The sequence below is a fragment of the Columba livia genome, chromosome 1, assembly GCF_036013475.1.
Source record: "Columba livia isolate bColLiv1 breed racing homer chromosome 1, bColLiv1.pat.W.v2, whole genome shotgun sequence".
NCBI lineage: Eukaryota > Metazoa > Chordata > Aves > Columbiformes > Columbidae > Columba > Columba livia.
Window position 1 is genome coordinate 152,575,594 of NC_088602.1, and position 16,733 is coordinate 152,592,326.

Genomic DNA, 16,733 nt, shown 5'->3' on the forward strand with positions numbered 1-16,733 from the left:
GTATTTCATAAGCACCTGTTTCATGTGTAGGAGGATAAAGCTTAGAAAGTAATTTCCTGTGCTGGCCCATCACCAGATAACAACAAAAGTTTCTCTTCATGTCCAAATTACACTTGAGAAGCAGAAAAAATGCATTCATGTTCCCCAGTTCTCTTGCTGCTCTTTATTATACGCATGATCAAACTCAATGGCTCTGTAGTCACTAAAAAATAAGTGTGCTCTTAATTCCATACAAAACTTTTAACAATTTTGTAATTTTCACATAAGTAAGCATATCAAATTAGTAAAAAAAAAAAGGAAGTTAAACATTTTACCTGGCTACCGACTATGTATTTTTATCAATAATAAGTCACAATTAGAGGCATCTTTTTCCCCCCCTCATGTTAATTAAGGACCACCTTTTATGCTTAAATGTTTCCTCACAATTGGGAAGATTAAATTCATCATGCCATATGGCTCCAGACAGACATTGGCACTGTTTGTAGAGGGGGACTTGAACCTGGCCCAAACCCTTCACATAACAAGCCAATTAGTTCACTTCAGATACAAAGCAGAGCACAAACTAACAAATAAGCAGTATGGGCCTCCATGAAGTTTGGATTCAGCTGAGCTATCGTCCAAGCTCACTCAAGCTTAATTACAAATAAGTTCTACCTGTTTAGTACTAAGAATATATTTTGTACATTAATGAATATAGAAAGCAGTGGAGAAAAGTTCTCCATCATATTAGGTAAAACCTAAAAAACCCCATACCTTTTGTTTTAGATATGCTCAGGAGGGTCATGCAATATGCAAGCCTACATGGAAACTGTCAAAGGGCATCCTATCCTCAGCTATGTTTCAGGTGTACTATACCTTGCTGGATTTAAATTTTTAAGGAATAGCAACATCACATATATTCAGCATTCACAGAAAACTAAATTACTGTTAAAAGTAACATATATACTCCTTTTACCTTGTAAAAGGGAAGCTATGAAGGCAGTTGCTACGCTGCTAGAGCACAGAAGGATTGAATGGTCAAAGCTGTACTTGCCCTCTGGAATCCAGCCCAATATAACTGCTGCCACTGCTGCCAGAAAACCAACTACTGTTGCCTGAACCTGGAAAAGAAAGAGAAGGCGAACAATTCTTAAACCAGATAGATTTAGGAGGACTACAAAACCATTTTCTGTTATTCCTTCCTCCTATCTACATTTATTTTCAAGGTGTAAAGAGAGCATGCTCACCCATTTTGTAGAGATGATGATAATCTTGGATGATCACGCAAAATCTTATGCCAGCAGAAAAGGCTTTACCAGCATTTCAGAGACTCAAGAATAATAGATGTAAAATCAGGGAAAAGAGCTGAGGATTTGTCAGGACCCAAAGCTGAAATGCCTAAAGAGGCTCCTAAGCCACTTAAAAGAGCGAAGTCACAGCATAAACATTTCCCCTATTATTTGAGCATGTTGTATTATAACATATGAACATGAAATAGTTATGAATCATAAGAAAGAGTTGCACTGGAGAACAAACACTCCTTTCCTCAAACGACCCAGCTATTTAAAATATTGATTATTATTCAAAAGCTCTATCACATATTTCCTTTAAACACTGAATCCAATGCAAACACAGTACTGAAAATATTTGAGAGGTCAAATGTAAAATGTTTTGCCAAATCTGAAATTTTTTGCTAATCATCCTCAGATTCTCTCTCAGAAAAATTAAAATGCAAATACACTTCGTACAGTCACAAATAATACTTTACCTCTTTTTCTGATAAATATAAGCTCATATTGGTTTAGAGAAGAACTACACTGTTCAAAAAAAAAAATCAGTCATGCAAATATTTTATGTCAAGTATAAGACAGTGTAGTAGAACTAGTTTCTCAATAACACTGTCCATCTCCTACCAATGCTTCTGGTGGATTTTCTCAATGACTTCACTCCCTTCCAATAGTAAATCAAATAAGCCCATTATATTTACCTGTTTTAAGGCCAAATTGCCAATTATTAGATTCCACTTCTCAATGGGAGAATCCATTTTTCCAATATTTACCTGTCAAAATTACAAAATAATTTCAGGCATTTCATATTTTGTAATTAAAATTGTGTTACTTGAAAACACACTAACAAGGCAGAAACTCACAAATAATTCAACTCATACAATAAAAGAGACATTTTGAAAGCAAGTTAAAACCAAACTATACTTCTTTTCAAGTCAAGTATTGCTGTTGATTTTAGATTGTACTTACAGCATCTATCCTGAAGTAGTTAAACTTGATGCAGTTTACTGCACGTAGTGCAGTTTACTGTGCAAGATATACAAGCCACCTTCCACTCCAGGAATGTCCAAGCACCACCAGTGATTAGATCAGTGACCGGAAGGGAAAATTCTCAGTGTTCGGTCACTTTAGACTGAACTTGTATCTATGGGCCTTAAATTCTATGAGCCAATAGAAAAATGTGTAGATGCAAGTGTACGTGGACACACACACACTCTCCTGTAAGTGTGTTAATTGACTGCAATGACACTACTTGCATAGAGAAACTTCAAGTGCATAACGAAGATCAGAAACTACATCTAATACTGTTTAGTAGTCTAACTTCTCATTTCTACAATACAGCTAGAGACCTATGATGCTGTAAATGATCTAAGTCCAGTCCTAAGGCAATATCTGGCAAGACAGCAAATAAATTATTGTAAGAAATTGAAAGTACATACATATTCTTCTATAATGTATTTCCTACTTCTCTTTTTGAGTTACAGGACAAGATCTGAATAACAGTACATACCACTGCAGTATGACTATATTTAAAATAATTTCCCTTTTGAGCTAACTGAACAATTTCTAAAATGTGGAACATAAATTTTAGTGTATTTTTTCCCACAGAGTACTAATTTTTAATATAACATTCTTCTCAAAACATGTATTTTTTTCCTCTTTTGCTAATTTCTTTCCAATTGGTTTTACTTCCATTTCTTATCCACTTTTTTCATTTTGTGATAGTAGTTTGCAAGGAACAAATATTAAAAGAAAAGCTAACTTTAAAACTTAAAAATACAATAAGACACTTTATCTCAATCTACACTATAAATATTTTACAATGTTCAAAGTGCAGTCAAAGCTCGGCAAATACATGCATTAAGTTTAGATATTACAAGAATATTTAAGGAAGTGCAGATAAAAATCTCCTATGCATCCTTCTTAAATATATATGCTAAATGAACGAAATGGCAGGCTATGGAGAGCTTCACTCTTTTTTTCCTTTGAGAAGTTTTTGAAAAGTATCCAAAAAATCCCTATTTAATCAGTAATGTTGAAAAATACTTGATCCAGCCTAAAAGTGAGCTGCTGCCAAATGACATAGTTCTTCTCTTCCTTACTATCAACTACATGTTCACCTTTTCTTTCTTCAGACCTACCAACTCCACAAGTGATTTCATGGTAACATAAATTTACTTGCTGGTTTGATGGAAAATGCTTTTTTTCAGATAGCAAAAAGGGGTTGTCTTCTACGAAATGATCTGATTCATCACCTGCAACCACGTAACCAGGCACAAATGCTCTTAGGCTTTGGAAGGGAGAAAAAGAGCAGGATGACTCCCTTCAGCTGCAGATTTCCATAAAGTAAGATGAAGTTTATTGTAATACTGTGGAATAGATGGGCCTAAACAAAAAGTTTGTAGAGTCACATTGCTAATGCCTAACCCTGATAACACAGTAAAAACAAGAGTCTGCATAAGTTTACAAGGATGACTGGACGAGTATTGTTTTGGTGTTGTGGGGTTTTTTGTTGTTTTGGTTTGTTTCTTTCTCTTTTACTTCCTCTTAAAAAAAAAATATAGGGTGAAAAGGCAACAGTGTAAACTGAGACAATGAGAGTGACTCAACAGAAACAAAGCTGAAGAATACAAATCACACAATATAAATATTGGCAATGAATAGGCAGCTGACCTAAGTACACCTGACACAGTTCCCGCAGCACAGCAGTGGGAGGAGGGAGAAGGGTTTCCAGCAACACTGACCAAAAAGAAGAACAAGCTATGCCATGATGTAGATTAAAAATACAGTCTTAAGACAGGTTTAGTGAAATGACTGAAGTGACCAGAAACAAGCAGCCAAAATAGGAATTTGGGCAACATGATAAATGAAGGTGATCACACAAAACTTGAAACCAGATATATTGCAGATAGCTGAAGCTTGCTAACCAAGACATTGCTTTTTGGCTGTGTATATAACTACAATGGATTAAAGATTATTATTTTACAGCCCCAAGACCACAGATATCTACAAATTCAGATGCAATGTTAAGCTCACAAAGCAAGAGGAGTATGAATTAGCTCTAATGCTGAACTCATGTTAGAAATTTTCTCTGCAAAGGTAAAGCTATTCACATGACACAGTCTTGCATTTACTGTAAAGACAGTATATGGTAGGAAGACAACTGCTGAAAATTTAGCCCAGAGAAAGGAAGATTAATCACACAACTGAACCCAAATAACAGTTTAGATATGACCTTCAGTTTTCACTTCGGATGAGGATGACAGGACTAAAGATCGGATGGCTCAAGAGAGAATTAAATCAATGTGAAGGGTGCAAAGGTCAGAATCACCTCTTTTATAGAGGTCTGAGAGAACTGGCACATAAATTGCAGGTCTAGTTGCAGGATATTTTATTAAACTCTCCAGTTAGGAATACTTTTTTTTTTTGGGATACTTTTAAGCATGTCATTTCGGGCTGAGGGGAAGTGGTCTGAACCTCATGATGCCAACTTTAGTGTTGTGGAAATTCCAGCAGCCTTTTTCTATGTGCGTGAGAGAGAGAACAACTCCTTGACTTTTGGTGACAATTGATGGAAAATATGAACAGAGGTCAAGATTCCCAGAGCAGAAAAACGGTCTAAATGACCCTTTTCCAAATGTCTCCTGAGAGCTGCAAGGTTGACAAACAAGATAACATTGATGAGGATGGGGAAATCAGCCATCGACTGGCCCAGAGAAGAAGTTCTGGACTCATGATCTCATAAAGGTCATAAGTTCAATTAAGATAAAGAATTAAAGATCCCGTTAACTGAAGTAGAAGTGGTGGAGCTGATACTGACACTTTTTTTAAGCCTTCAGTAAGGCACTTGGTACAACTTGGACCTGGTGTATTTTTCACTATGCAATATAAGCACTTCCAGTCCTCAGGCCATGAAGTATCAGTCAGGAACAAATTAAGCAACAGGAGAACACAAAAAAAATAAGGTAAAAGACAAAAGTATTCATGCCTGACAGTAAAGGCAGTAAGGTTTAAACACAAAATAGTGTTAAGAAACAGTAAGAATACTCAGGAAAGTAAGAGCATTAAGATCAAGCAGAAAACCAGACTGAATATCTAAGGCTGCCACTGATAGAGAAAACAAAACATGTCAATTCTCATGTATGAAAGAACGGACATGGGGCAAAAGTAATTGATTTCTATAATGGGCATGACACAAGCAAACCTTCATAGGATGGCTAAGGCTATGTCCAGCACGGCGTGCATTGGGTCGAAAACTCAATGTAAAGTGGCAATGGAATTTATTAATGACAGAAAACTGGGAGACCTTTTCAATACAAGGCATTGTACTACCATACAAAAACTGGATGACCTTGAGGACTACAGTAACGAAAACAGGTAAAAATCAACAATAGAAATGCATGGTCACGCACTTATGGACTAATAATATTTCTGCCAGAAGATGGGAGTGACAGCTGAAAATAACACAAAAGGAGAAATATTAGGGCAGAGCCATTCATCACAAAGCGACTGTGAGGTCTAAATCTGACACTGCTAGGAAAATAAGTATATATAAACCTAGAAAGTTTCAAGATCAATATTTCAGAGAAATAGGGAAGTGCTATTCTACAAAGCCATAGTAAGGTCTCATCTGGAGTTATATACACCTTTGACCAAACATTTTCTAGGAAGATTCATTCCAGTAGGAACAGGTGGAGAGTGGAAGTCTTGCTGGAAAATGGAAAAATTGTCTTACAAAGGAGAAACACTGCATTAGGCAGTGTCTTACAGGGATACCAAATTCAGGTACCAGAAATAGTTTGATCGCATTATTAGAACATTCTGTTCACTGTAGTTATTCACACACACACACCAAAAAAAAAAAGCTATATGGCAAGGCAATCTGGCTTGCTTTGGCTAGAATAAGGAAGGAATGGAACATCCCCTCAGATACAGAAAAGGGCTATGACAAATATGTAAGAAAGAAGACACAGAAAAAACAGTTATGCCATGTTACAGTGTTGACACACACACACAAATACGCAGACTCCCCCAAAAAACCCACAACGAAAAAGGAATAAAATTATTTAGCCAGAAAGCTACAAAAGAGTTTCTAACAGTTTGATCAACAAAGGAGTGGAGTAGCAACGTTAGCAATGCTTTGTTTTTGTGCCACGCAAGTGGTCTTCAGAAAAACATGTTCAAAATGTATACATTTTGTTAGCCTATTCAAACCGCATCAAGGCCAAAGAGATCTATTAACTTTACAGAATACACATGTAATCTGAAAAATCTACTTTATCTGTTCTGAATGATGATTTAGAAGAGACCAAAGAAATGAAATTGCGATGTGTAGAGATTAGAAGAGGGTCATATTTTTAACTTCGCCAATTTAATAACAGATTTAAAGAGCCCCTGTAACAGTCACATTAAGCCATAAACATAAAACACTTGTGTTCCAAAGATTTGTTTTCCTTTTGAAATATTTACAACATATATCTGATGAGCAAAGGGGGAGAGAAAGTTACTTACAGCAGTTGACAGACGGGATGCCAAGGTCATTTCCAAATTTCCTTTGAGACCAAGAAGTGCAGGAACTAAGATAAAAACTTCAGTAACATTCTTGAACACATCCCAGTGCTATATAAAGGATACAGTGGGAAACATTCAGTTGAAAAATTATGTTTAGACCATCCACAAAATACATATTAAAAAAAAAAATCTGTAACTCATAAATTAAGCCTCTAAAAAAAAAATCCCACTCTTTTTGTACTAGACCTGAAAGTCTAAAACCAGAACTGATATCTATCTAGATAAAATAGATTTATGATGGCATGTTACTACTTCAAAGATGAGAATACCCAAAGTAAGCTATAAAACTTGGCCCTAAAACAAACCTAGTTAAAAAAATGATGTTATTAATTTGAAGGCTTTTTTTCATTACTTTAAGATAGTACCAGGTGCTATGACTGCTCTTGAATTCTGCTCTTAATTTATAATAATATTTTCATCTTTTCCCTTCCAGCTGTGTTTTTACAGCAAAGAACCCTGAATTTTATAAAGCGAACAAATACAAACTTTCCTTTAACTTTTTGTGTGCTGAGTTCTCAGCACAGAAATTCTACACTAGTTTATATCTTTGTCAATCCATGTATTTAATTTGTAATCATTTACCAACTTTAGATAAACTAACAAAACTGTAAATTGTGTTTGCATTCATGGATTTGTAATCATTAAAATTATTATTTTAATTAAAATTAAAAGATTCGATTCTCAAAAGTAAACAAGATCTGAGAATTTCCTACATGTGAAGTTATGTATATACGACCTGGAAAGAATAGCCATTAAATGGTTTGTAAAAAACAAACTTAGAATGCTTTGTTGTCTTAAAATTTTCATTTTCAAAACATGTTCTGCCACATTTCAAAATCTTGCTTTATTGATATCACAGTTTAATGCTTAGTTTAAGGTGAAAAAAGGTAGTACTGGCACTAGCTATTTTTTTTTTGCCTTTGTGTCACATCTATCTCATTCACGGTGAGACAGACTGAGAAACCAATCAAGATTAAAAGTAATATAGAAGGAAAAAAACAAGATGTATCTCAGTCCAGCTCAAAACCCAGCTGTACAAACACTTACATTCCCTTTAGGAAAGGAAGGCAAGGTGAAACATTTGTCTGGAAGCCAGTAGTGGCAGGAGGCACAACTGCCTCTTTTGGCTGATCATTATGCTGTATCATGAAGTAAATTATATATTAACAGAGTATAAACAAAGCATCTGTATGAAGAATAAATTGGTAAGATGCAAATGAACAAAGCACAAGATTGGTGTAAAACAGTGCAAGGAAGCAGTACAGTTTGCATGTCAATTCTTGTTTTCCTTTATCTTTATAAAAGTGTCTTTTCATTGCAATTGATTGAAGTCCAAACTTCATTTACACTCCCAAGATTTTGAGTGACAAAGATAGTCAACTCTTATTCCTCTTTAAATTAACTTTGTAAACCCTTAAGTGTACCTAAAGTAAAGCCTAAAGCTGAATGAAACAAAACAACAACAAAAAAACCCCAAAACAAACCCAAGCATATTAATTTGTCAACTGCCTTTCAGTTTGTATATTGTGATTATTTCATATTTTTGAATATTTTTTGTGAGTCTACTCATACAAGAAGAACAAATCCATGAGTTTTGTACTTACAAGAATTTTCTTTAAAAAAAAATATCAACAAACAAACAACAAAAACAACAAACCCCCCCGTACATTAGGCAGGAAATAAATCTCAATATAGCCTGCAAAATGCAAAGAGAAGGTAAGAAAATAAGCTAGTCCAGTAGCCTTTCTTAACTGCTACTTTCTCCAGAATTTTCTTCAAATATCACTACACAAAGATATATTTCATAGGCAACTGTTACTTTTAATTCCACTGAAATACTGCTGACATCTACAACTGTGTTAAGCTAGAAACCAGTCCTAAAAATGTTCTGTATTGGTAGGCTCCTAGTAATATAACACTCCAAAATGGGTTTTAAAAATAGTATTAAACTCAAGTTTTAACATTCAGAGAAAGTTCTGTTTTACCTTATTCCTGAATAAGTAGTATCAGTTAAATCTGCCACCACAAACCATGTTAATCTGACTTCTCTGGATGTACTACAATTATATTTCAAGGCGGATGTGACTTTGCAGCCCTGTTCCCATCCACGATTGTAATTCTGACTACCTGCTAAAAAAAACTTTCAAAGCAAATACCAACCTGTACAATATCCAAAACCATGCCAGCAGAAACAGTTCCAAATCCTGCTAGCAAAAAAGGTACTAGTATCTGCAACGCCATAATACTACTAGATTCTTTGGGTTGTTTTCTACTTCCTTCCACAATGACATCTTCATTACTGTCACTAGATAGGTTGTCTTGCTGCAACATTGCATCTGTTTCTGACGTGTCCATTCCATCACAGTAATTATAACTGGTAAAATCATCATATTTAGGGCTACAGCTAGATGGGCTGTGTCCATTGCTACCGTGAAAGCTTGGTTCTGAGAAGTGATGGTACTCTGCGTGCTGTTCAGACCTAACATTGAAATTGTGTCCTGCTGGTTGTAATCCATCTTGCCAGACACCATTCACCTTTTTGTGTCTTTCATCCTGGTTTATTTGGTAAACAACAGGAACCATACTCAAAAGCAGTCTCAAAAATTTATCAGACTGAATTGTACTAAGATTTATGGTCCAGTTTACAAAACCTTCTCTGTCATAAACTTTGCTATTCGTTTTGGAGATGGTAGATCTGCCTTTACAGTTAGTCATAGTGCTACAGAAGTACAGGTGGAAAAGCACTTTATTCTTCAGACGTCAGTGATGAAATCTTGTAGATGAGTCATCAAGTGCCACACTTGATGATTTTAAAACAGATAAAACAAAATGATCCATTTTTGCATGCAAAAATGTTTCTTCATTGATCTCAGATCTTCAACAATTCCATAAGCAGGACTGGATCTGCAAAAAAGTAAAAAGCATGTAGTCAAGCTTCAAAATATTTTAACTCTACAGAAGCCACAAGATACTATTTCAAATTTTCAGATCACCCAGTATCTTTCCAAAGCATCTGTAGAAATGCCAATCTCCTCCAACGTTCAACTGCCTAAGTTTAAATGCAATAGAAGGTAAAAAGGGAAGGCTGGTGGGTGAGGACACTGCACCAACCGTTATACTTCGCAGTGAAAGATACAGCAATGTGGACTCTAAGTGAACTAATGCAGCCCAGCTTTTGCCTTTTTAAAGCCCAGGAAGCCAAAAATCTTCAGGTTTTGGAATCCCAGTAAGTCTAAGGCTTCAGGCAGATACTGTGTGCAGCCCTAAACTTCCAGCAGCCTTGAAAGCAGTAGGTCCCCAGAGAAATGTATTTCTGCAAGGTGCAGGGGTAGCGATAAATGGAACCCACATGATGGGCCACTGTTGTGCCTCCGACTCCAGTGCTACTAGCAGCGAACACAGCAAAAATAAGGAAGAAAACCTTAACATTCAAAACAATATCAAACCCTAATCAATATTCTGGGCGGCAAAGGCCCTATGTGTTGACATTACCTGCCCTCCATCCCCATAGAAAATGTCAAACCGATATTAATTTGTACAACTCAAAAGCATGCTAATTTAAATTCATAGTAACTGAATTTTTTTCTGAGGCAAGTACACAAATTATGTTGAATATAAAGAGCTACTATGTACATAAGAAAACTGGAATTTTTTTCATAAAATACTACAATATCAAGGAAAGGTGACAGTAACTAAATTCAGACCAATTAGTCTAAAATAGTTTAAATTAGTCTAATTTTAAAATAAAATTGCAGTAGAATATTCATAAATGTGCCATAATAAACTTTAAGTAAAATCAGAAAAATGTTAGGAGTTAGGATAATTAAAATGAAGATAATAAAAATCTGAATTTAATTTAATTTTGCATGAGGTGTATGTTGGAGATTTTTCCTGAAAGACAGGTTCTTCTGATGACTAGTAACCACTAACATGTAATTACGTGATCAATATTAATACTTGAAGTGGTCAGTTTGTTTCACTTCCTGCAAATAATGCAAATGCAATGTATCTTTTTTGTTTTCAAAGTTCCACTTTGAAATTCCCATTACGATAGAAAATTTAATAATTACATATTGGCAGCTTCAAATCATTTGACATTTCTTCCATCAGAAGCCACTTTACCTTCCTCTTCAGTTTTCATGTTGTGATAATAATTATGGTAATTTACTAAAAGATCAACAGTTTTCAATTGACTTGAAGCTTTGTTGACTTTGGTATTTATTACTAGACTCCATGAATACAGGTAAATGATTCGCATAAACAAAGAAACAAAGTTCAGACAGACCATGCCAGCATGGTGTGGGATACCACAATTCTACAACCTCAGGGCACTGTAACTATGCAAAGTTGGGAAAACATATTTCTACAGACTGCAGGAAATAAAGTTTAGAGTGAGAGGTTTAGCGGTTAGGGTTTAGGGTTACGAGGATTTTTAATCTTCTTTTCCCAAGAAAACCAAGCTCGTAAGATCATATCATTTTTGTTACGATCCCCATACTTCCCTTCCTTCCATTTCAATGTTTTTGTGTCACCCAATATTTCTGGAGCAATTTCAGATAGATTTGACAGAAAGCAGAGATGTCAAAGCTTTTAGTAACTAGCGGCCTTACAAGAGATCTAAATATGTGCCCTTGTTGTAAGGCATATTCAAACATTAGGCAGGATAATTCACTCCTATATGGCCACAGTGAGTCTGCATCCAAAGTCCTGCTGGTCACAGAATTCCTTATTTTGTTTTTGTGAGTGGAAAGATGATTCAGATGCAACATGAAAACTTTCCCTCTATGAATGGCTTTATCCAAGAGCGTTCTGACCAAGAAACTTAAAAAATTACAATGGAATTTATTACTTGATTTAGAAAGAAGTTATGCAAGAAAAGCAATCCTTTTTTTCCACAAGACCAACAGAGGAATTTAAGTAACCAAGATTCCTACAATATCTTTTGCTGATGTGTAGTACATTCTGGTATGTTGAATCTTTTAGCATAAAACCCAGGCCTCATTTCTGGTTTCTACATGCTTTAATTAGGAGTAAAAAAACAACTTTTGCTGCTATCCCAGAGGAGCTCTAACCACAGGCCAAAATCATGCTCTGTTAAGTGCTACAGAAAAATAGAACAAGAAGAGGTAATTTTATTTCTTCGTGGCCCAAAGATGGCGTTATGCAAATAAAAGAAAATAAATTCTGCATTAATAAAAAAAAATCATTAAACTAATCTAAGTATTATCAACTTCCATGACATTGGCAAAGAGCTTTATAGAAGGATTAAAAGAATACAAGAGAAGAGAAGTTCATGGAAGCTGAGGAAAATTAAAATTTAGGGGGGTGGTGGTTTGTTTTTTTTTTTTGAGAAGAGGTGGAAGAGTAACAAATGAAGGATTCTATTTCACTCACAGGGAAATACCTTGAGAAAATTTCACAATAGCTTTAACAAGGCAGTCTGGCTCTCATTGTGGTTTCTCCAGTATGTCGTCCAGTCACATCACCAGAGTGCTAGAACAGTGACTCATGGAAATTATTCATTGGTGTGGAACTCTGGCCAAGAATATTTGGTTTAATTATCCATATAATTTAACATACGGATTTTTTTCCTTTTAAGCTTTTACAATTTTATTTTAAGAAGAAACAAATCTTTGGGGAATATTGTTGTTTCATTTAATACGAGAAAGTGTTAACAGATAGAAGTGGCACTTAAAAGAAAAAAAAAAGAGGAACAGAAATTGTTTGGGTCAGCTAGCAAATTACAAAGGGAGGAAGATGTTAGCATGGACAGCTAACAGTTGAAATGGTACAAACCAGTATGGATTACAGTCATTTATGCTTTTCCTACCAAAAAGACTTGGAATGACAAAAAGTGAGCTAATGATAAATGCTGAAAAAGGAGAATTTAAGAAGACAAACTGAAAAATATACTACACAGTGAAATTACTTCCTGAGAGAATACAGAGAGGAGATAACTACTAAGCCTTCTAGCTGTAACTATTCATTTCTAAAAGCCTGTTCCAACAAAGATCATTTCCCAAATGTCATCAGATGCAGTAATTTTATCCCAAGTTACGTGATGCTAATATTGCAGTAATTTAGGGGCTTTTTGTACCTATAAAACGCAGCAAACCATCTAACGAACAGTATGATCTTAAGGACAATAACTCCTAGGAAGCTTTATCATTGACAAGAACAATGCCAATTTTATCGTGTTGTCTAGAAATAAATATAGTCAGCTAAGAAGCCAGCTGTAGTCGAGTAACTCATGTGAGGAAAAGGAGGTAAAAATCTCAAAAATCCCTTCCCCTGTTTCTCTAGGAAGAGGAGATAAATAAATACAGTTTCTCACCATATAATCAGGAGGTCACAGAGAAAGGTGAAGTACTAAAAAACGGAAAAGAGAGAGACAAAGATCCTTTGAGAAGACAAAAAGCAGTCTCAAATTTATCCTACCTGGTGTATTATGCATGAAATGACAGGACACCTTGTCTGTGTCCCTATAAGCAAAATAATGAGCTTTGGCCAGACTATGGACATAAGAATTTCCACACATTTATTGCTTCCTAAGTACCTACTTTTAATAGTTTCTTCTCTTCCTTCATATATTTTATAACAGATAATAATTACTGTGTTTTGTTCACCTCTCCTACAAGCATACACAAATAGGAAATACAGCCATACTCTGCTGTTTGCTGAAGATCTGTTTCTGAAGAGTTAGACACTTAGCAATCCAACGGATAACAAAACAACTTTCCCCATTAATAATTAATACAATGGATACATATAGCAATTTTAAAAGTACAGGCAGAGACAGTATATACCATGTAGAAAATGGACAAGCAGAAGCACATCATGTGGAAAATAGACGGCTATGAACTGGAAGAGGTGCTGACTTTAGGAAATGGATAACTGCTTTTAAAACACAGCCAATACTTCAGCTATGAAACTATGCTCCTTCCATACTTATCTAAGGTTTAAAGAACATCCAGCACTAGTAAGATTAAAGGACTGGATTCTACAGCTAAATTTGATGATTTAGTGATTAGATTGCTGATAGTTTATTGAAAGCATGAAAACAATCAGTAATTAAAGCACTGTGCTTTTTTAAAGTACCCTCAAAAAAACGGGAAGAAGGAAGAGTGGTGAATCATTGAATATGAAACTTCTGTAGCGTCAACATTATGACAGGCTAAAACAAATATTTATAAAAGTCTAAGACTAGAAAAACTAATTTCTTTCCGGGTTTAGTTAACAAAACCAAAAGATAACACCTATCTAAAGAATACTGAGGGCTTTCACAGGATCTAAATCTAATCACACCATAGTAAAACCCCATTTTTCCAAGAAGCTGCAAACATTTTTTACAGGTTATCTTTTAAAGTAAGAATAACCTCCACATTGCACTTCTAAGTAGTCTAAACTGAAACACAATAGCTTAAACATGCCTGCCTGAGAAACACCTCTTGATGTAAGAACGAGCCTTGGAAATGGATATTCAGGAAAGGAAATGAAACATTAATGAAATACTGAGCTCTAATATTTTGCCATAATAAGCAAAGATGAAGGTGGATTCTTTTCCAGCTTCAAAGACAAAGCCAGCCTGTTTGCAGTGAAAGGATGAGAGGTAGTGGGCACAAACTGAAACACAGGAAATTCAATTTAAGCGTAAAAAAGCTTTATTTCACTGTGAAGGTGGTTGAACACTGGTCCAAACAGGTTATGGACTTTCTATCCCTGGTAATATTTGAAACCCAACTGGACATGGCCCTAAGCAATCTGTTCTACTTGACCCTACACTGAGCAGAGGTGGTTGACTAGACCAGTTCCAGAGATCCCTCTCGACCTCAGCAATTCTGAGATTCTGTGAAGTTTGAAATACGAGGTTTTGGCAGACTTTCTAAAGTTCAGAATAATGTTTATACAGATGATACGGGGATTTGCATGGCTTCTTCTCCATTATTGTGTCCTGCATATGTAGAGGTTCCCAGTGTCACACTGACATCCTTATCACAGCTGTGGCTACTCATTTACCTTGTCATATCCTAGGAATATATCAGCAGAAAGTGAAAACTACATCATATCACCTCAGTATATACAGAGAGTAAACAAATAGCCTCTGTTACCATTAACCATTTTGTAGAATCCAGAACCCAAGGTGGTGCGCTGGGTTAAGAGTCTTTATACCAGATACTTAATGTTTGGTATTAAAGACTGGAAAACATACAGATGCCTTCTTGAATACAAGACATTGAAAGAGCTGCCAGCCTCAGGCTGTTTTCAGACAAGTTTGAGGCTGCCTCATTCCACTTCCTGAACGTGGCAGCTTTCGATTTTGGCCCCAAGGAAAAGCAGGTGTCAGAAAAAGATTTAGTTTGCCTCAGCACTTTTAAGGCAACTCAATTAGAAGAGACCAAAACAGAGAGAGAAACCAGGTGGCAAGAATGTGAAATGTGGCCAGGGTAAAATCACCCAAATGGAATACCAACACAAAAAATACCAGGAAAAAAATCACTTCCAGCCCATGAAAAGAAGGTGGGAAAGTTTGAAATATAAGGGATAATGCAGGCCTATAGATTAAGTAACCAACAGGTGCTTACCAGGATGAGTGCTAACTGTACTATGTGGGATCCTGGTTACAGGTTTCTACTGTCATCTGCCAGGAAGGATGAATTGCTTATTAACTCAGGCACTAGGATACAGACTTCACATTGTTTTTTGTGGTTAATATCCTAAGGTATTTAAAAAGAAAATGATATTTTCCTTCTGAAATGTCTACCAGTCGTACTACAGTATTCATGGTTCCTGTTTCACAATCTCTTTAAGGTAATATGTGTAGGGAATGCTGCCAAAACAGGTCTTCCCACCTGCTCTGTTTTTAACAACATTACTGAACTGGTAAGTGAGGATACCTTAGGATGTCTACTAAAGCCTGCTAGAACTACACCTAGAAAAGATATGCAAGCAGACTTTTTTCAGGTATTTATGTTTTGCTCATGACACTAAGACTAAAAAATTATTTAGTTTTATATGGTTCATTTATCAGAGCCTGGCTAATGTAGTGCGGTCTATAATGCAGGATGAAATACGAGTGAAGAAGACACACAACTGCATCCCAGACAGCAGGGCTGGGAGGGGAATTATAATATTCACTGAAATTAAACAAAGAGACACAGCTAGAACTTTAACTGAAAATTAATGACAGAGTAGAAAGTAGAGTAAGTAAAGTAAAAGCTTCCATGTTTTGGCAGAAAAGTATGGAAAGAGCATAAATGTACCATCACATTTTAATTTCAACGCTTTTAAACAAAAAAGATGATCCTTTAAGTCTGCACGTATGCTGTTCAGGTACAGGTTCCACGCTTGTCTAGTAACTGCATCTGCAGATTCTGGCACATTTTTACAGGTGCAAAGGTGGTAACAGACATGCAAGCACATAGGTTTGTACAGAGTGCCAGGAAATAAGGGCCACTGGAAATGCTGGGCAGGTCTCCAGCACTCATAAAGAAACCAAAGAAAAGGCTCATTGTCCAGGCTACCTGGAGCAGTGCATAATTATGTGCTCATGATGGAGAAGAGCTGCCGGGGTCTGAGGAGCGCAGGGCACCAGGGCAAGGGCAGCCTCACGTCCTTCAGCATCCGCGGGCCGGGCGCAGGGCAGCCGGGCAGGCCGGGCACCGGGGGTGGGGAGAGGAGGGCGCAGAAGGAGCCTGCGAGGGCGGGCGGGGGTCTCAGGGCCCGGAGCGCGGGGGACGGGAGGGAACGAGCCCCGCCGCACACGGGGGTGGGCACCGGGCGTGGGAGGAGGCCGAGCTGTCCCGCGCACCCCACAGCCCCCGGGCACCCCCCGCCATCTGGGGTGGGGCAGACGCGTCGCTCCCGGGGAGCGCGGCGCCCGGCAGCTCCGCCGCTCCT

The 16,733-nt window shown here is 36.7% G+C and overlaps 1 protein-coding gene across 2 annotated transcripts in view; it reads right to left on the reverse strand.

The window, feature by feature from the left end:
• The window catches only part of SLC41A2 (solute carrier family 41 member 2), a 55,887-nt gene that overhangs the window by 38,531 nt on the left and 623 nt on the right, over nt 1-16,733 (reverse strand). For both annotated transcript variants that reach the window (XM_065039088.1, XM_065039096.1), the window contains exons 2-5: nt 8,997-9,740; nt 6,777-6,884; nt 1,967-2,038; nt 956-1,100 (exon numbers count right to left, since the gene is read on the reverse strand). In XM_065039088.1, coding sequence (XP_064895160.1) covers nt 956-1,100; nt 1,967-2,038; nt 6,777-6,884; nt 8,997-9,551 — 880 coding nt within the window. In that variant the 5' untranslated portion in view covers nt 9,552-9,740. The remainder of the gene's footprint in view (nt 1-955; nt 1,101-1,966; nt 2,039-6,776; nt 6,885-8,996; nt 9,741-16,733) is intronic.